Consider the following 17,016-nt stretch of genomic DNA (forward strand, 5'->3'; position numbering starts at 1 on the left):
ACAAGAATGTGGTACAGTTTTAAATTTATAGCACAGCTTTATATTAAAACTCACAAAGATACATAGATTATTTTCTTATTATATATCCCAATAAATAGAAAATAAAATTACTGAAAGATGATAAAAATCTTTCTCTCAAAATAAGTCTTCATTAATACGAGCCATGCGGCGAGCGTCTCATTTATTAATAGCGATAAAAGAGCAATAATTGAGAGGAGTGGAACACTTTTTGCGTCTGTTATGTGGAAAATTTAAACCATTTCGGTTTCATTGCTTTTATCCTTCTAAATAGACGTCTAAGCGAATATAATTCGTGTGAATAAAATTTCTTAAAAATAGGTTGCAAAGAATGACAATTAAAAAATAAATCCCATCTCTATATAAAGATCTCTATATAATAAAGATGCCATTGATAATTTGATTTTGAAAACGTTTTATTCTTTGAGTTAATCAAAGTATCCTTACGTAATTAATGATATACAATACGCACGAGCGGAGAACGGAGATTTGTCTGAGTAAATTTATTGAGTTGAATATTCGCGGCGCGTTCAGCCGTCGTAAATATTGGCACATAAATTAATATTTCTGCATAACTTCTCTCCACGTCCGGCTACGTTTCGCGAATTCACGATGTGTCATTCGGAAATTCATTTTGATCGAGATTCAATGTAGCTTCGCCGAGTTTTGTAAACTTATTTAATCTTAGAATGCATAATCTACGAGTCCCGCAAATAATATATATATATTCATTATTGTGAAAAATATCCATTTATGTGAGTATCATTACAAAACATAAAGTTAAAATTGCGCTGTATTTTACTCAGCACATAAGAGATCATTTTAGAAAAGAAAAAATGATTGTATTACATTCCTCTAACAATTGCTTCAAACGTTATATAATAAAACTATATAAAGCACATATGAATCCTTCTCTCTTCGAGTTTTAGAATATCTGTTTTTTTAAATTCTATTTGACATTTTTAGTTACTACTACGAGAGTTAGTCATTACGTACATGAGAAATAACTCGTGCGAAATACATAAAATGTTTTTCTCAAAATATTTATTTAGATACAAAAAATAATATCATTTTACAAAATAAAGTTTCATTCATTTTAGGACTTTTAAATAGGAGTTTTATGTAAAGCGGCATCGAGAATAGTGCAGTATACATTATTTGTCGTTATACATAAACTTATAATTAAAAAATAATAAGATAAGAATAAATTAAAAAATAAAAATAAATAAATTTTAAAAACCGAGGTACAGTTTCTTTCAACGCGGTAAACAACATTTTAATAACGATACGTAAAATTAGCGTCAAAAGTAATATTTTTAATTGTCAACCTAAAGCGTTAACAATTTCCGATTATAATTAATAAAAAAATGCATAACTCTCAATTTTAGTTACTATTTTTACATTTCTGTATGTTACAAATACAGCTACAACTTTCTATGAAATGTATTCAGAAAATATCATATATCGGAAAATGATTGCGGGTTACGATACATATTCAACACATTTCCATAATTAACGCGTGCGTCTGATGTATCACGAATGGGAGTTTCTCGTTGCAAACACATCTAAGATGGCATATCTGAGGTAAGTCAAGTCTGAAAATAGTTTTAGGCTCAGTTCTACTAATGTAAGTGATATAATATTAAAACTTTAATTTTGGTTTAACTAATCGTTTATCCTTTTCTAATTCTTAGAATTAGAAAAAATAAAGAATAAGATGAACCGACATACATTGGAGAAATTGGGCATTAGTCTCTTTCGCCAATCGTTGGTTAAATTAATCGACGATTAAAACTCGATTTTACAATTGACGGTTAACTTTTTAATCGAGGTTCAGCTTACTCCACATTTCTTTTTAATTCTAGAAATGGAAAACAAAGCTTAATTCGTAAAAGTACCTATAACAGTTCAATATATTAGAACTTCTCTCTCTTCCTCTTCTGAAACAAACTGTTTAGTTCTCACATTGGCAACAGCAATTGGATTAACTATTGATGTTAGCGTTAATTAGAGTTGGTGAAAGAGGACCTTAGTGTTGTAAACAGTTCTGTACTTCATATTTATACATCTACACGCTCATTAACGATCCGCAATATGCACAAGATACGCAGTTGCTCGTATGAGAATTAAAACGGTCATCTGCGAAGTGATTTTGGTAATAAATATCACGTAACATATATAGTGATCATAGGCGTGCATAATACTCGATAAATTACATTTAAACTATATTCAATAAAATTATGAATATATAATCTTCATACATAGATAAAGTAAATTAATAATAATAATAATAATAATATATACATGTAGTATGTTTACGATGTATGTTATTTTCTCGTGCTAAAATAACGGTAATAACAAGAAAACAAGACTGTGAAATGAATAATATGACAAATGAATGATACGTGCAGCGGAGCGATTTAAACAATTCTGTAAATAAAGCGAAGCAACACCGAAAGCAGAAGTTTGTTGCATAAAATGAGAAACATTCACAGAAAAACAGAACCAATTCTGTTTCATTGGATACATTTATCATACAATCGCTGCCAATTAAAAGAATACCTATATGGTATATAACATTATATCTTATAAAAAAGCTTTTTACTTTTTCATAACTTTATGTGTAAAAAAGTATTATCGCAACGATTATATTTTCTCTTTTCTAGATGACAAACAAAATAATTGATTACGATGTATCAGTTGCCAAAAGTTAAAACTTACTGAAAGAAAAAGTTTGAATTTTGGTAATAAATAAAATGAGAATTGCAGATGTTAAGGCAAAAATAACATAATCGAACTATTTTTAATGTTTTTAGGAAGCGCAGAGATTGATACATTAAATCTAAAGAAATAAATTTCATTCTAAAATACACGAAAGAAAACTCCATCCTAAAAAGACGGATATTTCATTTTTTTAAATCTCGTTTAACAGTCTCAAATCGTTTTTGCTCAAATAAAGATTGCGCGATAAGAAGATAGAAATAAAGCTCAATGCAATTTCACATAAGATTGCCAGGAAAGTTTGTTTTATGAGGATTAATATAAATCGGTCTATTTATGACACATTTAATGAACAATTTTTAAACAATTATAAAATTTTTAAACAAGTATTTTTTAAAATTCTAATGTGAATATACAAAAATTAAATGGAATAAAAACCTTAAACGGTCAAGCTGGATTTTTTTAATGCTTAAATCATTCAATGTAAATTTATATATCTATCTAATCCCGCAAACTGCATGCCAAATTTAAGTTTTCAATCCTGAAACAATCAACAATCCTAACAGAACTAGAATATATTAGGAAAAAATGTAGTGCTTTTAGCAAAACTGTTTAGTTAAAGAACTGTTTAATAGCAATTAAATATTTTGTTTATTGAATATAACAATAAATTCAGTTGTAAAATAATTTCTCTGCTTCGTAAATATCAAAACTATTTGTTTATATCACACAACTAAACTTAATTTATAACTAAAAATTTAATTTATGTAAAATTACAGTTTTATTAGGTATATTTTAACTAAAAATTTGTATTCGATATATTTCAAAAAATTTTTATTATTACAATAAAATTTTGGTTCATAAAACAAAACATTTTTCTTAGTGTAGTAGTATTGCAAATTAAATTGATAAGTAATTTAATAATATTGATATTTATTGGCGTCATAGAAGGATATTCTGATACTAAGCATCTCAAGCTCTGTAAATAATTTTATTGTAAAAAATATTACCTCATTTAATGAATCGTTAACACTTACAATTAGATTTTTAAATTTATCTCTTTTTGGTGAATAAACTTTTAATATACAACAATTTTATTATTTGTTCTCATCTCATTGTCTTACGTAGGAGAATTTCTTAATTGTATTGTCAATAACATCGTATAAAATCCTTCGGATCTGATCGACCGTTCGATTAAAATCAATTATTCAATATCATTTAACTAGAATTGCTTCAGAGTAATCCCATCGCCATCTCAGAGAAAAATAACGTCAATTAGACGTCGAATCGATACCGAATTGCCGTCGAAATCATCGTATCGATGTCGATTCGACATCAATTCGATGAGTTATTTCTCATAGGGATGTCGTTTAGAACAATATGCGTCGAATATCTGGAATATTTTGCACGCGACGATCAGCGGGATTCTATTGGACGGGTGGCGCAGCGTGCTCTCTCGAGGGGGTTGAAGTTAAGGGTTGGATGCGTGGTGGATGGGCGCGTGGTCCGATAGCGAAGACCGGAGCGCTCCGCGGTCGTCACTTGTTCGCAGTCAGTCGAATGGAGCACTTTTCCACCCCGTTATATGTTTCTCGCGCGTATCGCGGCTATTTATCCCCGAAAAAAAAAAAAATAACCAGGCTCTTTCTCGAAAACATCCACGAAACCGAGCGATCAAAATTGATCAATAAGGACTATTATTTTTGAGAAACAATGAGTCGATTAATAGCAATTCGCGATGTTCGATATAATGTGTTGAAAACCGAGAGAACAATCGTTAAGTTTCTGTGCGTTGTTCGATGAGAATTTAATATAGTGCAGAATCATGATTGTCAAAAGAAGAAGAAACGAGATAGAATCCTCCTCATCCGAGATTGAATCGGCGTACAGTGAACGAACAATCTGATCAGTGATACTACTAATGGGGAAAAGCGATCGACCGGGCTAATGAAACGCGCAAAGTATGGAATTTTCGGGCCGATATCTTCTAAGGATCGACAACATTACGGAACTGATGAACCTAACCGAGTCCGAATATGTAAGATCAATCTGGGGACCGAAGCATTTATCACTGAAGCTCGTGTTGCCGATCACTTTCGTCTACGTCGCGATCTTTGTCACCGGCGTATTCGGCAACGTGATCACTTGCATTGTCATCAGGCGAAATCCCGTCATGCAAACCGCCACTAATTACTATCTATTCAATTTGGCGATATCCGATTTGCTTCTCTTGATTCTCGGTAAGTCGACAGTTATTGTCAAAATTATTTTTTGCCTTTAATTACAAATTTCTATGTCCTAAACTGATAAATAATAGAGACCCCTTAATAATCAATAATAAAGATAATAATAATTTAAAAAGTCAATTTGAATTGAAAAATACAGTTCTTAAGATCTGTTCATTTTTTTATTCTTTTATAATTTCTACAATAATAATACGCGCATATATTATTCAAAATATTTTATTACTTAATTTATAATATATAGAAAGATAAATAAAAATGAGAAATTTATTACATAATATATTAAATTACTTAATAAATTATTACTGGATCTCGAAGATGTTTAAAAATTTTAAACGCCTTTAATAAATTTTTATGAAATTATATTACAATAAAAATTCATTTCTTAGTACCATTACATTTTCAACATGCAAATTAAATTATTTGAAGTTTCAGTCATGTTTTATGTAAGAATTACAATTGTATGATTAAAATTTTAATTTATTTTGCAATGTGTAAAGCTTTAATATATTTGAAAATTGTATAATATTAATTTTACTAATAAAGAGTGAATGTTACTTTAGATGTAGCAAATATTTATTGAGTTATTAAAATATTTTTTACACATTATTTTTGTAATATACTTTTATATTCCTTGATTTAATTTCCTTATCGCGATAAATTATCAAGTTACTAAGTTAATAAGTTAATTAATATAAGCTATTTATATAAATTATAGAAAATTTAAAATTTCTTTTCTGTTTAAAATCAACAAAATAATGCAAGTTATCTATTTGGATTATTGAAGTATATAGAATATAAAATTTTAATTATTTACAGCACAAAATTTTCTGCATAACTTAGTATAAGTTACTTAGAATACATAAATTAGTATAAGTTGCTTACTCGGAAAGTTGTTTTCAATTCTTCAAAATGTAATTCGTTGAATTAGTACATTTTCTCAGATTTATTACAGAAATTTCTTTCTGCTTGAAAATTTTTTGTGCTCGCAGCATAAGTTTACATTATTCAATACACTCGATTCGTCAGAAGATCACTTTGCGCGGCGTCTGATTTATCTCGTGTCGTTCTACTTGACATCATACACGCAGCTAGAATAATATCTGCGGAAGTGTGACTCGTTTGGTATTTCGATCCGATACGCATTACGTGCCAGTCTCAGCTCTAAAGTTTTCCTATCCGACTTTTCCTATCAACTGCTCCATACCTGTCATTTCGTTCACGTTCCAAGAGTTTGCGTGGTGTTTGTAATTCGGCTTTATATTTTATTAAGCATATTTCGTTGGCATTTCTAATTAGTTAGTCATAAGGGCTTCACCCCCAGGGTGCAATAATTATTCTGTTCATCCTATTAGTAGTAATCGCATTAAGTTGTAGGTAATCGTTTATACTGGGCTTTCACGATAATGATTGATAATGTGGCAGAAAAAAAACGCGTATATTTACGTTAAATTTTTAACGACAACAATGGTTTACCCTGTAAACGTCACTTCACCGCGACCCATTGAGAATCCACTTTTGTTTATCGTCGCTTTGATCGTGATTATTATACACGTAATGAGTTTTAGCTCGCGACGATTCATTTAATCAGCTATTGATATTGTCGCAGTCAAAACCGCCGCACCTTGAGCGACTGAAGAATAGGCGCTGCTCTCTCTGAAACAAAGTTACTGTAACCTAACTATTGCATTGTCTCTTCGCGCGGGCGATAATCATCATAATGAATCTCACCATGTATGCGATAATGAAGGTATACACAGCACCGCGTCCTATTCATTACGTATTAATTATACGATTGAGAATTACGTACCAAGGATTAATTTCGATATTTTCGATTATTTGTGGTGTCGCAAATCAACATAAAAATTTAACGCATCGTTTTTTATCTTCGACACTTTTGCATCAACATTACACTTGCACAATTTTTTTACATAATATAATTAACTGTGTAATTAGAGTACCTCTGACACTCCAATACTACATTTGAATTTTTATTGTACTTTTTCATGATTTAGAATTAAATAAAAATTTATAATACTTTATAGATCTTTTAAATAAAATCGTTCTTTAAATAAAGATAAATGCAAAAAAAAAACGTTTTTTCATTGTAAAGCAATTTGCGCTAAATATAATAATGTATATAAATAACATTTAGCGAATTTATAAGGTTAGGACACCTTATAAATGGAGACACCTTATAAACTCACGTGGGCCGTGCTAGACTCCCCACGCGAGTAATAAAGGATTAATAGACGACGCTAATTTAAATCAAACATGATCCACGTTTTAAAAAATTCTAAGATATTTTTAAAAATTTAAAAGTGATATATTGGGCTTCATAACGTTCTTCTCATTTTTGTCAAATTCTCTATCCAGTGCTGTTTATATTTTTCGGATTTAATATCACGTTTCCCTGGAGCGAATGGGCTATCTATTATTATACTTGCATTCCGACAATAAACGTGACGAACTGCAGGAATTTATCGAGGGTGACCATCGAACGCTAGCTATTAGAGAATCAACGATAATCGTATTTCTTTATTATTGGTCTCTCCGGAGAAATTTTTTACAGTAGAAACATTTCCCTCACGTATATTAAAGAGAAAGCGTATACGAAACTTTTACAGACAATCTCAGGCATCGACATCAATCGTCAACTTTTCCTTCACGTAGTAAATAAATTATGCCCCCGCAATCTTTGGAATAGAGTTTCCTCTGATATTTCTCTGAGTGCTATCTTAAACAGTTCATCTGTCAGGATTACGAACAGTATCTGCCAATGATTGATAGCCCGGATATTGATTTACACATTGTCGCCTCTCGATGAATAAATAATCATAATCCATTATTAATATTCTAAAGTAAATATTCATTAAAGAAAATATTGTTTTCATCCCGACAATTATTACTGATCTCTAAAATAAATGTAAATGAGAATATTCTCATTTTAATACGCGAAAAGAAATATTTTTTTTTCTATTTTTATTTTTCTTTTGAACTTTTTAACGCTTATGTTGTGCCATTGTATTAATTGTTGGAATGAAAAATGGAACATCCATTAATTTTATAAAGGTGATATGTTGATTTTAAAAGCATCCTCTGATATTATGGAACAATTATACTTAATACAAAATGAATACAATATAGAAATACATAATAGCTTTAAATTATTTCCTATCATTTCTGATTTAATACATTATTGATATTGTTACTCTTTACCATATAATTCAATACTTTTATAATACTTCATAAACTTAGATATAGCATTTCTGACGGATCTTGTATTTGTCAGTTTTACAAAAGTGATTAACGAGCAATGCACTCGGATATTGCAGAACTATTATTTTGTGTTATATAGATACCTATACACGAAAAATATTGTTTGATCGATTTTATTTCCTATTCTCGCAAATCCAATTTTTGAGGGATAGGTACGCAGTAAAATATTGTCTTCCAGAGAGAGAGATAGAGAGAGAGAGAGAGAGAGAGAGATTTCACTTTATAAATTCTAGATTTTTTTGCAATATCCTTCAGAGATTAACACGAGTGGAGATTCTATTTGTCAGGTTTAGAAAATCAATTAACAAAGGTGAAGATAAACGAACATGCAGACTCGTTACTTAATGAATATTCCAATGCAATGAATAATATTATTGTCGACTTCCGCAACTTTCCGATTCTTAAGATAGAAAAACGATTCTTTTTCTAACGTGCAATCAACGTTGATACGTTTTGCTTCGTAATTAGCCGTAACGTCAGGATCATCGTTAAAATACGATAAAAACTTGTAAATAAGAAATACAAATAATTGAGCACTTTGCAATTAAGGTTACGTAGTCGATATTGAGCTTGATTCTATCCTGTCCTTCTCGTTTTTTCTCCATCCTTCTTCGATTGCCGTACATTCTGTCATGATAGCAGTTGTGTCCGAAGTTCCAAATATTATACTATTCGCTCTTAATGCAATCTATATGTTCGCGTTTGTTCGCCCTTATTTTATATGCCACTTATATATGTATCTTTGTACGTCATAAATTTCTCAACTATGAGATTAATGCAAGCATTAATTAATGTCGTGAACATTTTCGCGCATATATAGATGTCCCGAGTGAAAATTGGACAGAAAATTAATTTAACATTCTTTGCAACTATATATTATTTATAATGGCTTTTGTCAAAACGTTAGCAAATCATAAGAATTATAACAGATATTCTTGCGCAATATTCAATATAAATTTCAACTGTTTCTTATTACGTGTATATAAATCTTTTCTAAAAAAAAGTTTTTAAGAAGAGACATATAATATACATAGAATTTTTATAAATTTTATATATTTTTCTTAAAATCTCTTTTCTCTTAAAATTTCTATTATGTATGATTATAAAAAAAAAAATTTTAAAGAGAAATATATGAAATTCATAAAAATTCCATACACTTTTCTTTAAAATCGTATTTCTCTCTTAAAAAAGACTCATACATATATAACAAGGCAGTTGAAATTTATATTGAATACTAAAGAATACTTTATAATTTTCCCATTTTATAATTCTAATCTGCTATCGTTCTATTCTGAAATATATTCTTGTGCAAACTTGTATTCAACATAAATTTCAATTGCCTTGTTACGTGTATAAATTTACTAAAAAAAGAGAAATTTTAAAGAGAAATATAATAATATAACAAAGAGATTTTAAGGAGAAATATAATAAGGAATTTATAAAAGTGTTATATATTTCTCCTTAAAATCACTTTTACAAATTAAGTAAAATCGAGCAGAAAATTAATTTAATATTCATCGCAGTTGTATAATAACTATGTATTATTTTGGACTGACTTATGCCATTTCTCTTTCTTTAGTAAATTCATACACGTAAGGCAATTAAAATTTTTGTGAAATACAAAAGTACGTTTGTACAAAAATACGTTTCATGTTATAGATTATTACACCTGATTGTATAATGTTACTTTGACTTTAAGCAAGGCTTAAAACTCGTTTTAAAATGAGACAGAGGAAGTTGTAAGTCTTGCTTAAAGTCAAAGTAATGTTGATGCAACCAAAGTAAGATTGGTCCTAAGTATGAAATGTTCAGTTTCCATATTATTATTAATAGCAGCGGTAACTTTGTTAAAAATAAACGTAAAATCTAAATTTAAGAAAAGAATTTTAAAATCTATATTTTCAAAAGACCGTTACGTTTTTGAGTTTCTGTGGGTTTAATAATTTTTATATGTAGAAAATTATGAGTTAAATAAAATGAAAAATTTTTTATTACTTTGTGCGCTTGTCACGTGCTTAAAAAAAATTTGTAAATATTTTCGTCTTTTTAACGTAAAAGCTTAAAACTTTCCCTACAAAACCATCTTTTAAATTGTTTCTAAGATTTATGTTACTGAGTTATCGCGGATTAAATAAAGAAAGCATTTAACTTTAATTATATTTATAACTCCGTTAAAAAAATAACAATTTAAAAAAACAGATTCTTAAAGCAGAAATTTTGCTCTATCGAATAACTGTCAAATTTTTTTTTAAAAACGTATAGATATTTCGTATTAATAATAATACGAAAAACGGATATTTTATACTTAATGATCAAATAATTCTTTGCACAAACTACAAATAAAATAGCAAAACTTTTTTAATGACTCTCCGGCGATTGCAAAATTAGAGTGATATCTTTAGATAAGTTCACTATTGCGGAGTTTAAGAATCCGATCAATTTATGTATTAGTATGTTTTTATAGTCTTTTGACTAAAGTCTTTAAACTTCAAGAAAGTGTCGCGAAAGTCGTGACGCATCGAAGAAAAACGGCGAATGAAAAATGATATCTTAGAAAAGTTTCATTTCTCATATAAACGTAGGAAGTTTCCTGTATGAACATATGTGTTCTGAATATTTATATAATCTAACGGATAACTCTGTTTTCTGTAACGTGATTTTTGGCAAGAGGTACGGAATATATTAAGTAACTCGCGTATACTTCCCTCGTAGGAATAATAATATAAGAATCTCCGGTTGATTTATTGAAGTTTAGTTCATAAAAGTCACTTTATTTTTAGTTGCTCATAACTTAAGAATCAGTTCAAATAATTGTGTTGCATTTCAATATCTATGGTTAAAAGAATTTCCGTCGAATCTATGTATACTACGCCTTATACAATATATTACATTTCAACGTTCTCCTTGATCGACCACATATCAGATTGCTAAGAAAATACGAGAACTTCGTATCTAATAAAGTATTCTCCAGTGAGAAAAAAAACTTCACTTTTTCACAGAACGATGATTTCGCACGACAGATCTCTCCGATTACTACAACATTATATTATATCTTACGTAATACGAGAATACTTAGAATTAAAGAAATTAATTGGAAATTTAATTAAACAGTGAAAATGTACGATATTTATCTTGAATACACGGAAACGCACAAACACGATAAACGAGTCTATAGTTTTTGTTATCATTCCTTTCTCAATATTTTTCATGGAAAAATATTGCTTTTAAACTTTTCAATAAAAATAATTTTCAGTAAAAAGGAACTCATAGGTCAGGAATTTTTATGAGATTCGACGTGGAGATATGTGAAAAGTTTATGTGAAAGGTTTATGTGAAAAGTTATGTTACTTATATGAGCCTTGAGCTTTCAATTGTAAACTTTAAACTTCTCAAATACGAATCTCCTGATATTCTCGTTAATGATGAGCTAATAAGGGCCCTTCATTGAGCCTAGTGAAAGCCAACGTCTATGCGGGAACACGTTCTATCGCGTGATTTGAGGATTTGTCACGTACTCGATATTAACCGCTAGTTAATGGATTTTGTGATCTCTGAAGTCGGATAAAATGGACAACTCTGCACAATGCAGTTAACAACAATTCCACCGAGTCTTCGATTAATTGCAATTTGCAGCGATCTTATATCGGTATTCGATTACGCGCACAAGTATCCCAAGTTATTAAATAAAAGCAACACTTTCGTAAAAGTAAATTTACATAAACAATATGCATCAAGCTTTATTACGTTTATTACGTTTTTTCCTTATTTGTGTGCTATTTCTTTATTTTTCGACAACGTAAATTTAATAAGATCCCTGAGTGTATATTGCGAATCTTTAATCCTAAAATACTACTGTGGATGAATTTTCATCCAAATGCTTTCTGAGTTTAGTTACAGTTTTTGTTATTAAAATTTTGATAGCTTAAAATAACGTTTAATAAAATTTAATATTAATATTTATTTTTTATAATAAAATAATAAAAATTAAAATAGACATAAAAAAGTGTAAAAACATTTTAATTATATGGATGAATTTTTATCTAGAGTATGTTAATATAAAAAAAAAATGAGCATTCCAAAATATAAAAATATACCAAAATAATTAAAAATAAGCAATGCGCAAATAAATATTTGCAGAAGACTCGAGATAGTTTGAAGATTTGGAATTAATTGAGAAGGAATAGTTTTAGCACAAATTGCTGAATTAAAAGTTTTTAAAGTTTTAAAATTAGAACTTTCTAATAATAATTTAGAATCTTTAAACATTGTAATTTATACAATTTGCTTTATAGAATATAAGTACATTAAAAAATATATTTATTAAAAAATAGAAGTGTTTCGTAATATTTTTGATAACTCTTAATATTTATTAATATGTATAGATACTGTTAGCGTCGAATACAATAGTTGCTTTCCATTTACACACAAGTGAAACTGAGTTTGAAGTGAGCTGAGTATATTTCATACTCATACAAATTAATAACGTCACTACTTGTTTATTTTGGTAAAAAGTTATTACATGACACAGATTTATAACCTCACTTTTAAAATATGTTTACGAGATTCAGTAAAGCATACAGTCTCGCTCTTGTGCAGATTGTAGATAAAAATTTAGTTGAATCTCACTTGTCAGAATATAAAAAGACCGCGCATTCAACTGAATTATGATGTCATAAGTGAGAATTAACTGAGAATTGTTGTAAATGGAAAGTAACTAATACATTGGGATTTGACCAAAGTTTTATTGGCATGGCATTAATGCTGACTGCGAAAAGTTAAAGTTTCATCATTGAATCATATCGTTATTTCATGATATTATAGTTACGTTTTAACGACATCCGATACAAGGCATTGAGATAAATCGTTGAAACGTCACTGTTCGTTGTATGATTCATGAACTTAATATATCTTTGAGATCCATAAATCGAAAACATCAACGTCAACGCGAAAAACGAGTAAGAATGGAGCAAACAGTGTCTGATGATGCATATTAAATAATACTTTATGATACTGTCAGTTCACAGAAATTGTCAGTTTTCTCTTATAACCTACAATGTGATCAACATAAAATTTATTCTTTTCCATAAAGGCCAATTTTTAAACAAGCGATATCGCTTGTTTTGTCCGATTATCGCTTTTATTTTGTCATATATAAGTATTACCTGCGCATTAATTTGTCATATCAGATCGTTATATAGAAATATCGGTTTTATATCAAAAATTATCTGTGATCTTCAAGGAAACAGAATATAAAGTGACCTAAAGTACAATATTAGACATAATTTGTCTATTTCGGCAATTATTACAAATATCTATTGTATCTACATGATAATGTTTCTTTTTAGTCAATAATACTACTTGCTATTTGAAATTTACTTATGTCTTTTAAAGAATAAATAGAATTACGATCTACTAGAGGTTTTTCATCTTTTTCATTATAACTTTATTATATTTTTATGTAAATAAATTCTTGTGCAAAAAAATATTCAGATCTTGAGATCACAAAAATTGAGATTTTACAACATATATTTCATATTTTAGCCTTGTGTGCGTGTGCGTGTGCATGCGTGCGTGTGCGTGTGCGTGCGTGCGTGCATGCGTGCGTACGTGCGTGCGTGCGTGCGTGTATACACACATATAAAATATGAAATATATTACACGATATTTATTCTTTAATAATTTTACGTTAAAGTTTTTTTACAAATAAAATAGAATCAGTTTTTCATATTGTTACAAAAATTCTATCGATTAATCAAATTAAACATAAAAACACAGAAATATAAGAATGACAACTTCAAAAGATTTATGTCTTTCATAAAGTAATGATCTTCATAATTACAATATTTATATTTTAAACTAATTTTATGACATCATACTCAACAAGAAAATAATATTGTGAAAATAATATGTGTCATTTTATTTACTGTGACTGGAAAAATTGCAAACATTGAAGCATTTTTTGCAAAATGTAAGAGAATTATGATATTCTAATATAACATGTTGTATATAACGAACAAATGCGAGAGAAAATTTGTTTTTTCATTTTAAATCCAACATCTCGTATGCAACGACCCAACATAAAAGCGTGAATTACATAGATATGCTCTATGGTTAAGCGTAAAAGAATTTAAGAAATATGCGCAGTGTCCTCGGACACAAATAACGCTTAGCGAATCATGAAATATTTGCGGTGACAGGTAATATCACTTGATGCATCGCTTGTAAACACAATTAATATCGGAATCTCGTTCGGTTATTACAAGAAAAATTGTAATTCAAGGTTTTTATCCTTTATGTAGGATACCATTTTAATTACTTTTTATTGCAACTAAACATTATTCATATACCTACTAAAAAAATTTACTCAACTTTAAATTGTATACCTAGGGTTCTCTATTTAGTGTCTTTCATATCATGAGAACAATTTTAACAGAAAACAAATTTTAACAGAAAATTTATTAATTAAATTCACTGAAGCGAAAATTATAACGCGAATTGTGCTCTATTTTATAATTAGTGATTGGAGCTTTCTGCATAAATTATAATCATGACAATTGAATCTCTGATTTGTCCTGTTTTTATGTCTTTTCACTTACGCGTGTTCGTTATGATTCATTTACAATTATATCTGTGCTAGTTTTTAACAAAGAATCTAATATTACTTTGAAGCTTTACTTTTATGTATCTACATGGCACTTTTCTATTTGAAAATTGTGGACATTTCATGTCCTTTGTATATTAATGAAGATAATTAATGATCCCAGAGAGAAGTGCAATGTTACGCAAGCAATTATTTTGTAGACCTTTTGTAGTTTTATTTCCGTGTAAAAATAAAGTTTTTAAACTGCGTCTCTCAAAATAGTGACATAGGAATAACAAACAAATTATACACCACACAATCGCTCTTTCCAATGCCAGTCTTCTCTCAGCCAGGAATGATTGGTCGATCGACATCGAATAAACGTCAATCGACATTGAATCAACATCGATTCGACGTCGATCGAGGATAAATCATCATCAATTCGACGTTGATCGATTAATTATTTCTAGCTTGGTTCTTTCCAATCTTTATGAACTTATACACATGATATATTAATCGATTTATATAAGATAAAATATTTTTTTGCTTTCAGGATTGCCTAATGAGTTAAGCGTATTTTGGCAGCAATATCCATGGACACTTGGAGTTGGTTTATGCAAAATACGAGCGTACGTTTCAGAAATGTAAGTTTGGACAAATAGATAAAAAGCTATCAAATAAAAATAAAATTAAAAAACAGATTAAGGCAAATTTAATCAAAAATAAATAATAATTTTCTATTTATCTATGTATAATCTAAATTATAGTTTCTAAATACACAACGCAATTGATAGTTCATATTTTCATTATATGCAATTAAGAATAATAAAAAAGACTAAATAATAAATTTAAACAGTAAGTGCACATATTAATTTTCTTAGTTACAGAATAAATTGTATTCCAAAATAAATTGCAGACAATTGAGCTTAGAAATATATAACTGATGCAAGAGGAATGCATGTGCTAAAATATATAACTATAGATAGACTAAATTACTATATGAAGTTTCAAAAACATTAATAGTTATTCAAAGCGTTTGATTATTTTACATTTAAGTTACGTATGAGATCTCCTATATACAACTTCAAGAAATGCATGAAGGAGGAGCACAGAAACTAATGAGATCTTGTAGCAATTACAAATATAAACTTATTTTGAAATAATCTTCCTTTTCAAACATCGTTACACATTTCCTCTACAGATATATTTTTATTAGAAGAAATTCTATATGTAAATATAAATCAATAAAATTTAAAAATATTTTACGATTTGTATTTTAGAGCTCAGCAGTTTCACATTTTTTAATTATTAGCTTTATAATTTAAAAACAATACTTTAATTACAAGAAAATTGTAAAATATTTGAAAATTTAGATACAAAAATGAAAGTAGAGACATACATATACTTATTATAGAATATATTACAAAGAAACTACATCTAAGTTATAAAATATCTAGCTATTTAAAATATAGAACGCAAGTAGACCTTTGCTTTACGGCGATAGAGGAAGGTTCAAAGTTTTCTTATTTATTAATTATTGATTTCTTATCTATTAATTTAAAATAGTACTAATCGTACAAATCGCATAATCGTTCAAAAATTTCGGATCCAAATAATCGGTTACTATATAGTCGAGGGTTAAAAATAAAAATTTAAAAGAATTAGCATAATGACGTAACTATAAAATTAGTTGGTACGTTGTTTAAGGTCATCTTACGTGTCGGTGTTAACAATAGTGGTATTCTCATTGGAGAGGTACCTAGCTATATGCCACCCCTTGCACTTGTATGCCATGAGCGGGCTGAAACGACCTGTACGATTCATCTTAGGTGCTTGGCTATTGGCTCTCATCTTCGCTCTACCCTTTGCTGCTTATACCACTGTCAATTACATCGAGTATCCGCCAAGTGAGTACTTCTTGTGTTAATAACTCATCTATTATTTAGTCGAGTGCTTCTACCAGCAATATAAGTACCGTAAATAAAAATTTTAAGATTTTTCACAAGAATTAATATAAGTACTTCCGAGAGCACGAGGTATATAAAAGAAAATTATAGATCTGAAAGAATTTGTAATAGTTTCTGTTTCTCTTTATGATTTCATATATGCGCGAAATATAAAAGAGAATTACAAAAAGAGAAATTATAATAGTTTCAATTTATATATATATAATAT

At 28.8% G+C, this 17,016-nt stretch overlaps 1 protein-coding gene across 1 annotated transcript in view; it reads left to right on the forward strand.

Moving 5' to 3' along the window:
* Positions 1 to 4,597: 4,597 nt before the first annotated feature.
* The window catches only part of LOC108752249 (neuropeptides capa receptor-like), a 26,847-nt gene continuing 14,428 nt past the window's right edge, over positions 4,598 to 17,016 (forward strand). The window contains exons 1-3 of the mRNA XM_018492947.1: positions 4,598 to 4,979; positions 15,395 to 15,485; positions 16,549 to 16,748. Of these exons, the coding sequence (XP_018348449.1) occupies positions 4,703 to 4,979; positions 15,395 to 15,485; positions 16,549 to 16,748 (568 nt within the window). The 5' untranslated portion in view covers positions 4,598 to 4,702. The remainder of the gene's footprint in view (positions 4,980 to 15,394; positions 15,486 to 16,548; positions 16,749 to 17,016) is intronic.

Source organism: Trachymyrmex septentrionalis, unplaced genomic scaffold (genome assembly GCF_001594115.1).
Source record: "Trachymyrmex septentrionalis isolate Tsep2-gDNA-1 unplaced genomic scaffold, Tsep1.0 scaffold6, whole genome shotgun sequence".
In the NCBI taxonomy this organism is placed as follows: domain Eukaryota; kingdom Metazoa; phylum Arthropoda; class Insecta; order Hymenoptera; family Formicidae; genus Trachymyrmex; species Trachymyrmex septentrionalis.